Source organism: Grampus griseus (assembly GCF_964374135.1).
Source record: "Grampus griseus genome assembly, chromosome: 1".
NCBI classification, from domain to species: Eukaryota; Metazoa; Chordata; class Mammalia; order Artiodactyla; family Delphinidae; genus Grampus; species Grampus griseus.
In genome coordinates, this window is record NC_139017.1 from 116,348,721 (window position 1) to 116,366,913 (window position 18,193).

The 18,193-nt window shown below is 37.2% G+C and overlaps 1 protein-coding gene across 2 annotated transcripts in view; it reads left to right on the forward strand.

Moving 5' to 3' along the window:
• The window catches only part of PIGK (phosphatidylinositol glycan anchor biosynthesis class K), a 143,503-nt gene extending 127,800 nt beyond the window's left edge, over positions 1 to 15,703 (forward strand). For both annotated transcript variants that reach the window (XM_082675783.1, XM_082675784.1), the window contains exon 11: positions 13,659 to 15,703. In XM_082675783.1, coding sequence (XP_082531909.1) covers positions 13,659 to 13,775 — 117 coding nt within the window. In that variant the 3' untranslated portion in view covers positions 13,776 to 15,703. The remainder of the gene's footprint in view (positions 1 to 13,658) is intronic.
• The last annotated feature ends 2,490 nt before the right edge of the window (positions 15,704 to 18,193 follow it).

An 18,193-nucleotide genomic window follows, 5' to 3' on the forward strand; every position in this document is an offset into this window, starting at 1 on the left:
TATAGGTCTATTATAGGTATACCTTGTAGTATAGGTATTTGGTATACTACCTTGTAGTATAAGTCTGCTGCAGTATACATCTGTTGAATTCTCAAAGCTTTTGTTTTACTGAAAGTTTATTTCATGTTCATCCTTGAAAGATTTTTTCACTTGTCAGATTTTCCCTAGAATTCTAGATTAACAGTTGTTTTCTTTCTGTACTTTAAAGTTGTCTTTCCATTGTCTTCTGGTCTCCATGGTTGCTGACAGCACATCTTCAATCATTCTTACCTTTGTTGCTCTGTAGCAGGGGTCAATACACTTTTTCTTAAAGGACCAGATAGTAAATAGTTTAGGTTTGTGGGTCATCTGATCTTCTTTACAACTGCTGAACTTTGGTGTAGTGTGAAAGCAGCAATAGACAATATGTAAATGAATGAGTGTGGCTGTGTTCTTATAAAACTTTATTTGTAAAATCATGTGACTGGCTCATCTACTGTAGTTTGTTGAACTCTGCTCTGTAAGAACAAATCTCTTTTTATCTGACCTCTTTTAAGGTGTTCTCTCTATCACTGTTTTTCAGCATTTTGATTATGATGTTCCTTTGTGTGGCTTTCTCTATGTTTCTTATGTTGGTGTTGAGCTTTGTGGATTTGGTGGTTTATAGGTTTTTTGTTTGTTTGTCTGTTTTTACCAACATACACAATGATTTTATACACATCCATGGATAGTACTAACATTTATAACCATTCACATACACATGTATGTTTGGTTTATAGTTTTTATGAAATCTGGAAAAAATTTCACTCATTGTTAGTTTTACATATTTTTGATAATGTTCAAATTTTCTATATTCTTACTGAATTTTTTTAAATCAGCCCCTTACTGATTTTTTTTACTTATTAATTCTGAGAATGTGATCTTGCTTAATATTATGCCTACAATAGGCATATCTTAGGCTCTGTTTATTCTTTTCTCTTTCTGTCCTTCATTTTGAGTACTTCTATTGCTATTTTAATAGTTCTCTGTTAATTCTTCTGTAGTGTCTAATCTACTGTTAATTTCATCCAGTGTATCTTTCATTTTATATATATTTTTCATCTCTAGAAATCGTATAATGGGTCTTATTTAAATATTCTATTTCTCTCCTCATATGTTCATGTTTTCCTTTACATTATAATAGCTGTGCTAAGATCCCTGTCTACTAAATCCATCATCTTTTTCATTTATGTGTCTATTTCAATTGATAAATTTTTCTCCTGGCTTTGGCTGATATTTTCCTCCTTCCCATGTCTTTTTAAAAAATTGGATGCTTGGGGCTTCCCTGGTGGCGCAGTGGTTGAGAGTCCACCTGCCGATGCAGGGGACATGGGTTCGTGCCCCGGTCCGGGAAGATCCCACATGCCGTGGAGCGGCTGGGCCCGTGAGCCATGGCCGCTGAGCCTGCGCGTCCGGAGCCTGTGCTCCGCAACGGGAGAGGCCACAACATTGAGAGGCCCGCGTACCGCCAAAAAAAAAAAAAAAAAAAATTGGATGCTAGCTATTTTAATTTTTTGTTGTTGTTGGCCATTGCATTTTGGATTTTTGTTTTATTCATGTAGCGAGTGTTGGATTTTGTTCTAGGATCAGTGTGATTCCGCTAAGGATTGCTTTTAAGTTGTTTTAGGCAGGTCCAGGGTAGTCTTTTTTGGGGGGTTGGTGATAGCCCCACTGTCTCTGAGTTATTCTGATTTAGCCCCACTATAAGCTGGGACAGGGTGCTCTGCATATTATGAGTATTGGGAATTGTTTGACCTGTTGCTTTTGGTGTTTTGTTTTGTTTTTCTGTACAGTCTTCTTGTTATGCATGTACAGATTAGAACTCTGCCAAAGATTTAAGGAAATCTCTCTGCAGTTCTCTGGAGCTCTCTGTGGAGCCTGCTTTTCTGCAATAGTCTACCCTGAAAATTCTAGCAAACAAAACCTCCTTGAATTCTAATCTGTGTCTCTTCAACTCTTCAATACTGACTGGCTCCGTTGGGGGTTCTGTCCTTGTGCTACAGCTTGGAAATGGCCTCCAGGCAATAAGCTTGAGCAATTGAAGGACTCATCTTATTTGTTTCCATTCTTTCAAGGATCAGAAAACCACTACAAATTGTCCAGTATCTGAAAACCATTGTTTCTTACCTTTTGAATGATTATCTAGTTGTTCAGAAAGGCAGATAATTCCTATAGCGTTTAATCCTACATAGGCAGAAGCAAAACTCTGATCACCTCTTAACAGACACAGATAGATACTATTGATAAATGAACCTTTATTATGTATTTGTGGGAACAGTGGGTTAATTCTCTTAGTTAAGAACTAAAAACTAGATTCATTTATTTCAAACTTCAAATTGTTTTACACATTTTTTTTAATTTACACCTGTTCACTCAACATCCAGAGTATTTATTTAGTTCAATAACACCTATTTTATATTTATTTATTATTATTTTTTTTTTGCGGTACACGGGCCCCTCACTGTTGTGGCCTCTCCCGCTGTGGAGCACAGGCTCCGGACGCGCAGGCTCAGTGGCCACGGCCCATGGGCCCAGCCGCTCCGCGGCATGTGGGATCTTCCCAGACCGGGGCACGAACCCGTGTCCCCTGCATCGGCAGGCGGACTCCCAACCACTGCACCACCAGGGAAGCTCCCACATTTTTAAATGAATATTTTTTTAACTTCTCACTAGGGAGTCTTGAAAGAGACTGTATCGTTATTTGATTAATGCAGTTCTTATTTTTTTCCTTAAGTCATAAAACCAAGATGTAAATTGGTACTTAATATTTATATTTGAATATTTTACATTTCTTATTTTCAAGAAGAAAATAATATATAACTAAAACAAATTGATTATTGTATTTAAAGCTTATGAGACCTTGATAAGGTTCAGAAATGGATAAGGTATCACAAACAGATCAAAATGTAGCAGAATCACACCTGTAAATTAACTATAGTGTAAGATATAAACCAAATATCATCAGTGCCCTGAGAAGAAGAAAGTAATTCTTACCGAAGTATGAGAACAGGCTTCACCTGGAGGTGATATTTGATCAAGGTCTTAGAGAATAAATAGGTATGAAAGAGTAGGAGGAATTAGTCTAGAATATTTCATTCTCTTTTATTTTTTTTTAACATGTAAAGTTAATATTGTAATAAGGTTTTCCACTCAAGGAACAGTTATCAGCTGTAATAAATAGTTTCATTTCAAGATTTGTTTGTAACTTAGTTTTCTATAGGTGTGTAACAAACAAATTTAGAAATTTAAAAGCATTTATTATCTCACAGTTTCCATGTCTCAGGAGTCCAAGCACAGCTTAGCTTAATCCTGTGCTTAGGGTCTAACAAGGCTTCAATCAAGGTTTTAACCAGGACTGCAATCTCATCTGAGGCTCAGAATTTTCTTCCAAGTGTACTGATCATTGTCAGAATTCAGCTTTTCATGTCATAGAACTGACTGTGAGGCAGGTCCTCAGCTCCTAGAGATTGCCTGCCATTCCCTGTCTGTGGTCCATTCTACAGCATGGCTGTGTGATTCTTAAAGACCAACAGGAGAGCATCTCAGCTACTTCTAATATATCTGTCTCTCTCTCTCTTTTTTTTTTAATTTATTTATTTTTGGCTGCGTTGGGTCTTCGTTGCTGCATGTGGGCTGTCTCTAGTTGCGGCGAGCGGGGGCTGCTCTTCATTGCGGTGCGTAGGCTTCTCATTGCGGTGGCTTCTCTTGTTGCGGACCACCGGCAGTAGGCGCCCGGGCTTCAGTAGTTGTGCCACGTGTGCTCAGTAGTTGTGGCTCGCGGGCTTCAGAGCGCAGGCTCAGCAGTAGTGGCGCACGGACTTAGTTGCTCCGCGGTACGTGGGATCTTCCCAGACCAGGCCTGAACCCGTGTCCCCTGCATTGGCAGGCGGATTCTTAATCACTGCGTCACCAAGGAAGTCCCTATCTGCCTCTCTTGACTTATGTCTCTGATATCTAGACCCTCTTTTAAAGGGCTCACCTGATTGGGTCAGCCCCTTGCCCCAGGATAATCTCCTTTTTGATTAACTGAAAGTCACTGATTTAGGGACCTTAATAACATCTGCATAATCCCTTTCTCTTTGCTATATAATGTAACCTAGTCAAAGGAGTGATACCCCATCATATTCACAAGTCCTGTCCACGCTCAAAGGGAAGGAATTATACAGGATATGTACGCCAGGGAGAGGGAATCTTGGGGGCTGTCTTAGAATTCTGCTGACCACAGTTTGATTTATACTATTAGTATACTTTGAAGACTACAAGTTTTATTTTATAGAGAAGATGTGGATAGACTGGAAGTACTAATAAACTACAACTGATTAAATAGTTGAAAACAAATAAATTATTTTCTAAAGTAATTGTCACCTCAGCAGCTTGGGTTTTTTTGTTCTTTCCTTAAATAATTTAACTGATCTGATACGCTCATTATATTTTAAGTAAAGAATCTCATTGAAACCTTGTAAAATTTCCATTTGCTTCCCAATAAACATGTACAATTTTTAAAATCCTCAGTTTTTTATTTTTACGTAATTTTAATACTTAGATCTATTCTCTGTTAATTATTTTGAAGTTCTATGGTAATGTTCTCCTAGCAACATGAAAGGGGAGACTGAACACTGTTCACAATTGGCAGTGTAGTGTTGTTAAGCTACCTGTCTTTTTAATTTGAAATATTAGGCATTTCAATAATAGGTAGCCCTTAAGCTTTTAAGTGTTTGCTCATGACACATTACAGTGTTTATGTATACTTTTCACCTCTGTATTATAGCTATTATTGTGAAAGTTTAAGAAAAAAAGAAGAGTGTATTTAATAGCAGTCAGTAGAGTACCTTAACTACATAAAATTAGTCATTTTATGAGAAGCTCTAATATGGACACAAATGAAATTATAAGCTATACTTTAATAAGAACTTACCTTAAATGCAGCTGTACTACAAAATGCAGTAATTATACCAATATTTCATTTGATTTTAAGTAAAATCATTGTAGAATACCTAAAATATTACCTGTAGTTGTTTTAAAACTGGCAGTATTGTTATTCTCTAGGAATATCATTAAATACATACTGAAAAAGCATTTTATTATATTATGTTGCTGTCATGCTATTCACATTACTTTTTCTTAAAGTAGGATATCAAGTACTAAATGGTATCATTGCAGAACATCACCTAATTTGTAAAAGATGAATATATGAAGATTCTTCTAGGTGGACTCTTTTAATAAAAGTTTTTCCTCTATATTCCCCTTACCCCATAAAAATAATTAAATAAATACATGTCCATTGTAGAAAATATCTTCAAAAGTATAGATAAGTATAGAGAAGAGTTTGAAACTACCTCTAATCCTCCTTCCCCCAGAGAAACACTATTCAGACTTTAGCATATTTCCTTTCTTTGAGTATTGCTATAGAAATAAAGATCACATTTCATACTCAATTTGCATCTTTTATTTTCTTATTACAGTATAAGCATCTTTCCAAATCATTAAAATTGAAAACATTTTTGATGACTAATTATGTGGATGTACAGTATTTCTCATTATATAGTTTCCTGTTTTTATTATGTAAATAACAGTGATAAGAAAATCTTTGTGCAAAACCTTTGTCAGCATTTCTGAATTCCTTACTATAGATTCTAGCTAGGACTGTAACAGATTCTAGGAATGAAAAAATATGAACATTTCAAAGACTTCTGAACATGTAAATAGATTACTTTCACTGAAAAGTTGACCATTCTTATTTACATTTACTAGTTTAGTTTTAAAAAGAGGAAGAGGGCTTCCCTGGTGGCACAGTGGTTGAGAGTCCACCTGCCGATGCAGGGGACACGGGTTCGTGCCCCGGTCCAGGAGGATCCCACGTGCCGCGGAGTGGCTGGGCCCGTGAGCCATGGCCGCTGAGCCTGTGCGTCTGGAGCCTGTGCTCTTCTGAAAGAGGAAGAAATAGTTAATATATTACTTTTAACTTGTTTTTATGATCAAAAAATTGTATTTTTCCAAGTGTTTATTAGCCATCTGTAATTATTATTTTGTGAGAATTTCCATTTCCCTGTAACATTTGTTGATATATCCATGTGTCTTTTACTGATTTTGGGGAGATCTTCAGGTACTGAATTTATTCCCCTTTCTGTCATATTTTCCCATGTATTTGCCTTTTAATTTGATTTATACACTTTGTAAAATACAGATCTTTCAAAAAGTTCTTTTAAAAATCTCTCCACCTTTTCTTTTTATTTCTATTTATTGCTTTTAGACTTATAAATCCCTTTATTGTGTAGATTCTCCTACATTTGATCTTCTTTTACCATATTCACCTGTGGGTGGTTGCTGGGTAAACTCCCAGAGGCATCTCATTGTCTCAAATCTCAGCATGCAACTGGACATTCACAGAGTGAACCTCCCGGCCCTGATGCTTGCTATTCCCAAACTGCATCGTTTCTTTCATCAGGGTTCCCTAAGCGCCAGGGGGTTTGGCAGTGAACAAAGCAGATGCAGATCTCCTTCTGTCACCTTCCCCCTGCTAGCTAGGCTGGAGCATCACTCTTTTCCCACTGCCTGGCTTTTCTCATAATTGTGACTTTGCTCCATGTGCCACTGTTTGGGTGTTGTCTCCTCCTCTCCATCAACTCAGATATGACACCTTGTTCAAGGGCCAGCTCATCCAAGAAGTCCTTCCTGAGTAGCCACCCACCTGACAGTCCCTTAGCTTGCAGGCCCTTTGACTCATGTGTTCTGCTGTCCACAATGAGCTCCTTTGTAACTGCTCTCCACTGGTACCATTAAAGTAGCTACCATTGTGATGTAAACTAGGTGCCAGTTTACAAAAGTAATTAAGTTTTTTTTTTTACATCTAATATTTTTACATCTAATTCTTAACCATGTGAAGTGTATTTTGATTTATAGTGTTGGGTTAGAAACAAAACTGATTTTTTTTTAATGTTAATCCATTGCTAGAGCACCAGAAAGAATATTTCCTTGCCCATTGATTTGTGATAGTTCTTTTATAATATACCAAATTCGTGATACTGGGCTGATTGCCTACTCTCTGTTCTGTTTCATTGATCTTTTCTATTTTGCATCAGAACAGCATTATAGATTAGCTTTATCATATCCTTTTTGATATTTGGGACTACTTACCCCTCTATAGAATAATGCAGATTTTTACCATACATCTTGTGCTGTGGGTATTCCTGGATATTTTAAGTTTTTACTGCTATTGTGAATTGAATTTTTTTTCTCTTCTGTTTTCCGATTCTTTTTTTTGGCGGTACGGGGGCCTCTTACTGTTGTGGCCTCTCCCGTTGCGGAGCACAGGCTCTGGACGCACAGGCTCAGCAGTCATGGCTCACAGGCCCAGCCACTCTGCGGCATGTGGGATCTTCCCAGACCGGGGCACGAACCCGTGTCCCCTGCATCGGCAGGCGGACTCTCAACCACTGCGCCACCAGGGAAGCCCCCGATTCATTTTTACTGGCACATTGGAAGGGTATTTTTTTTATATTTATCTTAAATCTGAACTCTTTATTCTCAATAATTCTGAGTTGATTTGTAGAGTTTGTTTGTATCTAATTATAAAATCTGCAAATATGAAAATTTACTTCTTCTATGAAGTTATATCTGGATTGGCTGGAAGTTACAGAGTGATATTAACTAATAATATTAATAGTGAGTATTTTTATCACACAAAAAAAACAGTGGTCAACTTTCTATTGAAAATAAAATTATAGTTAAAAACAAATCATCTTTAGTTATCCTAGATTAGATTCCTTGCTTTGCAAATTTACCATGTGTAAGATACATCAAGATTCTGGGAGATATTCATTTCTCTAGCAGAGGGTTGGGTGGGGGGGCAACATCTAATTGATACTAATTGCTAACTAACTTCAAAAGGAAAGGAACTAAACTTGAGATAGAGATTTCAGGGACTTACCTGGTGGTGCAGTGGTTAGGAATCCGCCTGCCAATGCAGGGGACACGGGTTCGAGCCCTGGACTGGGAAGATCCCACGTGCTGCGGAGCAACTAAGCCCATGCGCCACAACTACTGAGCCCACGCTCCACAGCTACTGAACCCTCGCGCCTAGAGCCCGTGCTCCACAACAAGAGAAGCCACTGCAATGAGAAGCCTGCGCACCTCAAGGAAGAGTAGCCCCTGCTCGCTGCAACTAGAGAAAGCATGCGCACAGCAATGAAGACCCAATGCAGCCAAAAATAAATTAAAAATAAATAAAAAAATAAATAAAACAGGGTTAAAAAAAAAAGAGAGAGATTGTAGTTTGGAGGGGAAAGGCTAGAGAGAAGCGAGGTGAGTTAGCCTCTAGATTCCCCCACTTTATCTCCTCGGGAGCAATTCCTAGCATGGTGGCAAGTGGAGTCAGCCTCTTTCCAAGAAGACTACAAGAGAGCTAGAAGTGCGCATAACTGCAGCTCCCTTAAAGTGAGGGATGGGTAGCAAAGAACATTCACAAAATTTACCTCTAGAAGACACTATAGCATGACTTCTTCAGAGTCTGGCTATACATACTGTTCAGGTGTGACAGCTGTTTGTTGAAGTCATTACTTTGTGAAATTTAGCCCAGATGAGTGAATGGGGCTGGATTTCTTATTCTAGGAGGACCCAAGGGGATTATCTTGACAGACCTCCCTCACTTCAGCAAAGTTCATGGTCAACAAGGAGTTGCTTAGCTGCCCTTCATACTGTTTTTATATATACCATTGTTGCAGAAACCTGAAGCTACAAGTATGTAGGTGGAAACTTTATTTTCTTATGATAATAAAGGATCAGGGTTTTTCCTTCTATATTGTTTGTCACCTCAGTGGATATATTCCATAGCTTTTGATGGATAACAAACCACTACAAAACTTAGTAGCTTAGAGCATCAACCATTTATTTGGCTCATAATTCTGAAGGTTGGCAGTTTAAGCTGAGTTTAGCTGGGCAATTCTATTCTTAGCTGGGCTCCCTCATGAGTCTGTGGTCAACCTTGGGTTGGTTAGGCGATTCTGCTTCTGGAAGTTGGCTAGTTGCTGACTGGAAGACTTGAGTTCTTCTCCATATGGTGTCTGTACCTCCAGAATCCTTGCCTAGGTTTTTTGTCATGGTAGTAGCAGAGGTCTAAGAGAGAGCAGAAGCAGGCAAAGAAAGCCTCTTGAAGCTAGCGTTGGAATTAGGACACTGTTGCTTTTGTTCTGTTCTGTTGGCCAAAAGAAGTCACAAGGCCAGCTGATTCACAGAGGAAGGACATAGAGTCTACCTCTTGATGAGAGCTGCCATAAAGCAACGTATTCCAAAGGGTATGGATACAGGGAAGTATGGGGAATTGGGACCATTTTTTTTGCCATCAGTCTACCACAGTTTGGTGAATGAAGGACTCAGAGATGTGCTTCGGACACTATCTTTGTTGTCAATATAGATTTTAATTTTGCTGTTACAAATTGTGTCAGTGCCCTTTTTATCTCAACCTATTGTCCTTGTACCTTGTATTATTTTTCTCTTTATACTATTCATTTGGTTTTGGCTTCTTGTGCATTTTTATTCAAGTCCATGTCAAATAAAATTTTTCTAAAATTATCTTTTGATTCTTTATTAAATCTATTCAGAGATATGTTCTCTCTGTCTTCAGGATATTTCTTCTTCATGTGTGGGAGTATTTTTACTCATGGACATCACCATGGTTTTTTCCCTTTTTGTTAGAGTTCTGTTAGTATTTGCCAACAGAGCATGTGGACATTTCTCACTGTCTACTTAGATTTGAATGCCTTTTCAGATCCTCATCTGAAGAATAGTTGTTAGACATTCCCCAGTGACTGGCAACCAGTCATCAAATGTGGTTTTGCTAAACTAAACTAGGATCATCTGCCACCATGCTATGTATGCCTGGTTTTTGGACAGTTTAAAAAGGTGAAGTATGTGGAAAAACCGTATTTCTTAACATATGTTATTAAAAGAATTTTTCCTGTATTTTCCCTTCTTTGCAGAGATTTTCATTTGGATATTGAACCTTCTCAGATGCAGTAAACCATTCTTAGATGCAGTAAACCCTACCTTCTCACATGCTCTTTACTAGGAATTGTACTTAAATGGATGTAGAAAGAAGTGTGCCACTGGTCAGTTGGGAATGAGTTGCACTACTCTGGCTGCCTCATAAAGCCATCCTCTACTACGGCAACACTGCTTCTCTTAAACAGCAGGCAGAAAAAGGGAGAGAGCTAAAGTCCCTTTCTCAGCTGACAGAATTACTGTGTTTCACAGAGCAAAGCAATCCTTTGTACCCTGTGTACTATTCAGAAAACTGGGCCACCATTAATTTGTTTCTAGACCTGGTTTCTGGACTTACAGATAGTGAAATTGAGGGTTCTTATCAGAGGTTAAATTAATTTTGGTAGAGTGAACTCTTGTCTCTTTCTGTGCCTTTTTCTGTGCCTTTCCTGAGAAGATGGCAGCAGCTGCACTGGCAGGTCTCTACGTGGATGCCATGCTAAGCTAAGAGTCCAAACTGTATTTAATTAATAATTCATTTTCCATTTTTTGTTAATCAAATATATGTAATGAATATCCAATAAAAAATATAGCAACCACAAATAATAGTTTTTTAAAGGGTGAGATTTGCTACTTTTGTTAGCTTGTACAGTGTTGTAATATGAATAAATACATCACTCCATAATAATTTTGAAGTAATAACATATATTTCCTAGTCCTCCATTATTGCCTTCAAAGTTTGCTGTTGGCAAACCACGGCTCTAGCACTTTGCTTTTCTCTCTTGTCCTCTCCTGGGCATCAGTGGTCTAAATATGGGACATGTTTGGCTGAAGGATCAGGAAGCAGTGCCTCCAGAATTCTCTGAAACAGTTTTTGGAATAACAGATCGAAATAGCTATCTTTGAGGAAATGATAGTTACTTCTAAAGGAGCTATAGTTGTCTTATCTCTGGCAACTATTTCTGACTGCTAAGTTTAAGACGTAATGGTATGAACTACCAATGTTTGACTAGTAGAAAATAAACAGGACAAAAACTGAGCAATAGTTAATCATGTTTAGTTCACTCACTTGTTTTTTCATGTCACATGCTTATGATATTTACATTACCTATCTTTAATATAACTATGTTTTATATTAATTATTATAGATTTTCTACTGGAATTAAGATTTTTCACAATGTTGCACAACGTTCCAAGAGCTTATAAACCATCTGAAATGGTTTGAGAACCACTGAGCTTATCATCTTGTAAGATACTAGAGGGAAGGTACTTTTGTCATCATCGTCATCACACATGATCAGAAGCCATTGTAGACTTGAGTAGAAAGTAACATGAGGAAACATTGGGTTTAATCCTTGGGGTGTTTGGGGAGTTTTCTGGAATGAGTGGTGGAGGGTGAGAGTAGACATGGCAGTGAGAGTGGAATGTAACCACTGTAAACAACATTGTCAGTTCAGTTCATATTAAGCATTTGATTAAAAACTCCTAAAGCTCCAGCATTATTGATCCAGATGAAAATATTAAGGTGGATTTCTCTTCTGTTAGTTTGATAAGTTAATTTTGAATTGATGAAAGTTATACAAATTAAAATTTTAAAAATCATATTTTTTTTCAAACATTCTTCCTCATAACTGGCAAACGCAGATGAAAGTCATCTAAAAAGTACTTTGAGTTTCATATTATTACTTTTCTAGGTAGGAACATGTAATTATAGGATACGTTTTCAAAACTACATCATTGCAGTAACTATACATTTATTCATTCCTGGGCGGTATGTGTTACTATGCCCTAATTTTACAGATTCAGAAATTCAGAGTGGCGTAGTGGCTTGGCAGGCTTTAAGCATTAAAACTAAACTTTGAATCCAAGGCAGATGATGCTAAATCCCATGCTCTTTGAACCACACCACAACATGCCTTGGTTTGTAAATTATTTACTTAATTTCTTAAATAACAAAAGTAATATATGCTCAAGGCAAACATTACCTAAATGCATACATTATGTATGGCAAGTATATATTATACAGATATATATTTGTATTTTGGAAAGATGTGTCTAGCAGCGCTATGGTTGACAGATGGAAAAGAGGGAACCTTGGAGGAAGAGAAACTAGTTAGGAAACTATTTCAGTAATCCTGACAAGAAATGATAACAGCCTCCCTCCCTCCTTCCTTCCTTTCCATGTGATGATTTGAGGATTGAGTGAAGAGCATTAGGTGTCCTGCTTATGTAGGGGAAAAACCAAAGTATAAGATGTGGAAACCTCTAAGAGATTTATGAGCCTTTCTGGGATCTAGTTTACATGGTGACTAAAGCAAATTTCAGATTACAGTTTCTTTTCACTTTTGTCTATTCTAAAATAGGATTCTTATAACTGTTCTTACAATCTTGGCTAGTAATTCAGGAAGTAGAACTCATAAAGAGATCATAGTCACAGACCTTCAGTTTCAGGGTCATAATGTAGCTGTTGAAATGACAACTAAATGGGGAAGACTGGTCTGCCTTTCTTTGCTGGCCAAAGAAACACACAAGACACTTGGCTGGATGTTGAAGGGTAAGGAATGGAGAAGGGCATGTAAAATGGACTCAGCCAGACCTTGTCCCTGGAAGTTTTCAGGGAGATAAATGATAAAGGTAAATATAATAGTAGGTAGGAGTAAAAGTAGAAGGGGCTACAGATTCAAAGAAAAGAATTTATCATCCAGGAAAATCTGGAGGAGTTGGCATTTGAGTTAGTGAGCTTTGAATAGGAAGAATAGAATAAGGAGCATTCTACCTCAAGGGAGTAATATGACCAAACTCACTGGCCCCCCAAATATTTGTTGAATATCTGAATAAATGGAATCAGGTAGCATTGTTGTTCCACCAACTTACTCGGTGTAATGTAGTGTCTCCTATATGCCAGGCACTGTGGCAGGTAGGTACTAGGACTATAACAAGATGACCCTCATAGACAGTCATCCTCTAATAGGAGAGACAAGTAAAACAAACTAATGACTATATAAATTCAAAGTGAAAAATGACTGTTAGGCTACTGAATAACTTGGGTGAAAAGACATGTTGGATAGGGTAGTCAAGGAAGGCCCCTCTGAGGGAACAAAATGTCATTTGAAACTGATCTTTGTAAGAACCACTTTGAGATATTTACCCTGTTTCAAGTCTTTACCATTGTTGCTTTCCAAATACAGTCCTCCAGGACTGGTTCCAGGACCCCTGCAGATACCAAAGTCCGTGGATGCTCAAGTCCCTTATATAAAATGGTGTAGTGTTCGCATATAACATAAGACGTCCTCCCTAGACACTTTAAATCATCTCTAGATTACTTATAATACCTAATACAATGTAAGCGCTATGTAAATAGTTGTAAATATAATGTAAATCCTGTGTAAATAGTTTCTGGTGTGTGTCAAATTTAAAATTGCTTTTTGGAACTTTCTGGAATTTTTTTTCCCAATATTTTCATTCCATATTTTGTTGAATCTGTGTGTGGAACCTGCAGATAGGGAAGGCTGACAGTACATTTAATTTGTCTAAATTACTCCCCCTGAAAGTACAACCTGTGAATTTCCTATTTTCCATCAGTATTTATTTTATCTTTATTTATTTATTTATTTGTTGACTTATTTACCTGTTGTTAAATTTATAATGTCATCCTTGTTTTGCAGAAACCAAAACTGAAAGATTGGCATCCTCCTGGGGGTTTTATTCTGGGATTGTGGGCACTCATTATCATGGTTTTCTTCAAAACTTATGGAATCAAGCATATGAAGTTCATTTTCTAGATGCGATGATGTATGAAGAACACTACGTGGAAGACTACAACCTTGGATAAAAGTTCATGTCTATATATATATATATATATATATATATATTTTAACATCTTTATTGGAGTATAATTGCTTTACAATGGTGTGTTAGTTTCTGCTTTATAACAAAGTGAATCAGTTATACATATACTTATGTTCCCATATATCTTCCCTCTTGCATCTCCCTCCCACCCTCCCTATCCCACCCCTCCAGGCGGTCACAAAGCACCGAGCTGATATCCCTGTGATATGCGGCATGTCAATATATTTTTAAAAGTACATTACTCTTGTGTGATTTGGCAGAAAGTATAAGGAAGCTAAATTTGAAAGAACTATTGGTTTTATAACTCAGAAATAATTGTTAATGCAAGTGCTAAATGACACTAAATATATTTGTTTTTCATTTTGTATTATTAGAATATTGGGACAAAGAGATCAGAATACACTCACTGACTCTTTTTGAAAATAAGAATTTCCCCTTGTTTTATCCCCTTTTCATTTGGAAAAAAAAAAAATGTGAAGACATTGAATTCTCACTAGCAAGGGAAACTTTTGTTAGTATTTTTGTATATGTTCTCCCAGTCTTTTTCATACTTTTTTTCTAAAATAGGGAGCATATAGAACATACCATTTTATAACCTTACTTGTCATTTTGCAGTATGTTGTCAACTCCTTCCCTCTCCTTGGATATTCTTCAAGAACACGTGAATGGCTGCACACTACCCATTTCATGAATGTACAGTCATTTATTTAACATTCTTCTATAATTAGACCACTTACTTTGTTCCCCAAATTTTCTTTTGGTTCATTCTTTAATGTGTTAATATTTTGTCAGCTATTCTTGGAATTCTGCAGCTAAAATGATAAGTAGAGATGAATAATCAGTTTCTTAATCTGTGGTACTGACAGTCTCCAGGACCTTATTTACTGTCAGTTTATCTGGAAAATTTAAGATCTTGGGGAATTTCACATACTGATTGCTCAAGAGAAACAAACCTAATCATTTTTCATTTCTAAGCATTCTGTGCTTCTCTAGAATTGATCACCTCCTCTTCTGTTTCCACACTGAAAGAGATGTTGTTTCATTCTGTTTAAGGTAAACCTTGCCCACTGGCTGGATCTACACTTTTTCTGGGACAATCCCATAAAACGGATGGACTGCAGGAAAAATTCATGCTTGTGGCCCTGTCTTTGTGTCTGACTGATGTATCACATAAGGCAGTAAGCTCTTTTCTGGTCTCTGACAAGATGCAAGAGCTTATATCCCCATCACTGATTTTTTTCATCTTGCCAGCCATCTTCATATCTATCTCGTAACTGTAAATGGTATTGAGATTGTGCTTTGCTATCAGCCCCAGATATTGCTTTTTCACATATAAGCGGTAAAAAAAAGTGAAACTTGAGTATTCATGTCCCATGGGATACTTTTTTGTATTTTATCTGTTTTATCCAGGAACTTCGTGCTAATCTTTATTCACTATGAAGATATGTTTTGTAAATTGTAGGAAACATTCAGAAGACAACGCTTCCTCTACAATAAAACCTCTTAAAATTAATAGTCCTTAGACTCTGTTTTCCTTTTAGCACTTAAAATATTACCCTTTAATTATATGCAAAATGGTCATGCTTTTCACAGGCAAAGAATTGACTGTGTTATCTCTCAGATTAGAACAAATGACACTGAGGCTTTTTGCCAGCTCTGAATCTTCATTTTAATTGATCTTTTTATTGCTGCACTAGATAAAAGAAGGACAATTTTTATCTGATTATATGGAGAAGCATCTTTTTGTACATAGAAAGGGGGAAAAACAAACTTAAATTCGAATAACTGGATTGTAGTAGTGCTAAGAGACAAAAAAAGGTTGACCATGTAAACACTTACATAAGGTCATGGACACTCTGGTGGCCGGGAGCTACTTAGAGTAGTACAGGAAATATGATTGTTCTTGAACCAAAGTCATTTAGTTTGAGTATAATGAAACATACCCTGATGGTAAAGACTACTGGAAAGTAAAAGGATTCCTCTTCAGAGATTGTAGAAGGTGCCCTTCTTAGTTAAAACCAAACTGGGAAAAGTAATACTGGGTCTAATATACAGTATTAATTTTATTCCAGACAAATTTCATAGGGCAATTATTTCTTTCTGTTTCATTATTGAATTTTCAGAATATAGTTAAAGCAAAAAGCTTGAAATATGTTAAAGGTTTAGCTCATAACCATAATCTTTTTACATAAAGTATATTCTGCCTTCAGTAATAAGTAAATCCTCTGCATATGTTAACTGGGTAATATCGTAAGTGTAATTAAATGGCCCAGACTTTAAATGATAACATAAAAGCACATCCTAAATATATTTTCCTTGAGCCACAAAGAGCTGAACAACTGAAAGGTGTTTTCCTTTTGCCTTTCTCACAGTGTTATCGTAAGGATCAGATGAGCTAATGATATGACTACACACTTTGGAAATTGTGAATATTTGGTGGTGTTGTTTTTCTTTTTTCTGCCTAGGAAGATACCAATGGGGAAGTTAATGGTGCCAGGGTCCCACTTATTTACCTTTCTAAGCTACTCGGTGTGATTCCCATTCTCTTCGGTGTTCTTTTTCTCCTCCCCTGCAGTGTCTTCTATATTCCTTGTCCCTTCAGGGAGACAAGGAATATAGATAAATGGATCCCAGCAGACATGTCCTGACCTTTTGGGGGAGGGACAGGGCATAATGATGCCGTTCTGCAAAGGCAGCCTGCGTGAGAAAAAGAAACCAAATGATGTGGATTTTAAAATTATGAAAGACATTCATTTACAGTTTATGAAAGGAAAATGTAGTTTGGAAGCAAAGCTGATTAAATTGGATCAAGAAAAATTGGAATTAAATACAAAAAATAATGCATGCATTTATGGTTTCAATTTTTATATATCCTCAGCTAGTTGAAAATGATGATTCCCACAACAAGCATAACTCAGCTTGTTTCTGCTTACTGAGTATTTTCTACTATGGTATATGTTGATAACATTTCTTACCTTATGTATGTTGTACAGCAGAGTTACAGTTACTGTGGGAATCATAATTTGAAATTTTGACTTATGTGTTTCTGGAACGTTTACAATAAATGGTGCATTAACATAGAACTTCTTTTCATTGATTTTACCAAAATTAAATTCATCTATAGCAGATATACTGTTTTAACTTATGAAAGAAATATTTTATAAACATACCACAAGGTATGGCTGTAAAATGAAATCAGTCTCCATTTCACTTTATGGAATCAGCCCCATTACTTCACCGTCACATTTCCTGCCTGAGTGCATTTACCTGCTCATGTACCTGATGCGTAAATGTGAAAGTCTTTCAGTTCATGGACAACACACCTTAGTAATAACCGGTCTTTTTCCTTTTAGTGCAAAATTTTACTGTTTCGGAAATGTGCTATGAAATATTTGTTATAAATTAACTGAGTAGACCCTTGAATAACGGGATTGATATAGATGAAGGTGTGACCAAGAAACTCATCATTAAAAATCCGTTTACTCCACACTTGGAAAGGTGGTCACTGTCATTCTTGTTCCACTTGGGCTGCTTGCAGCCTCAGAGACTTGAGAGGACTTTCAGATGTGCCCGATGTGTATACCCAGAGTTTACCGGGCTCATATGATATGACCCTCTTCTCATGATGGAAGTACCAGCTCTGACTGTGCTAGAATCTCAGGGACAGCTGGCAGTAGCAATGTAGGTCACTTTCTTCGGGGTCATTAAATAAGGTCATAAATGTAAAGCACATCATACAATACCTGGCACATGGGAGAGGTTCAGCCTTTTGTTCTTTGCTGGGCAGGGCTCTACCTAGCTCTTGTTTTTAACCTCCACTCAGGTTACTCTTTAAAGAACCATTAGCCTTGGTGCTCCTGTCCCCTTTGGTTTTCAGCAGTTGTCATTTTGAGGTAACAGTTTCTTTTCACTTTCAACGCTGTCAGACAGTTTCAATCCACAGGTTCTCTTGCCTCTCTTTTCGGTTTTTCCATTTTAGGTAGGCTGAGGCTTTTCTCCATCTTCCCTCAGCCTTAGGTTTTTATTATCTTCTCTCTATGGCTTATCCACTCTCTTGGAAACAAATATAGCATGATTATTGGGCAGTCTAGCCTCACCCCAGGCCCCAGATGTCTGGATAATTACCCTGTCTGAATTGCTCTTTATTCTTCTGTCACACTGGGTACTGCATTTCCAGGAGAAGACCTCCTCCTCTTCCCCCAACCATGTTAGTCAGAACTTTTAAAGTTTCAAATGATAGAAAACCAACTAGAAAAAATTTAGGCCAAAAAAGGGAATTTGCTGGAGAATATTAGGATATCTTACAAACTTGCGAGAAGGGGGTCTGGTGTGAGCCTCACCAGGGGCTGGC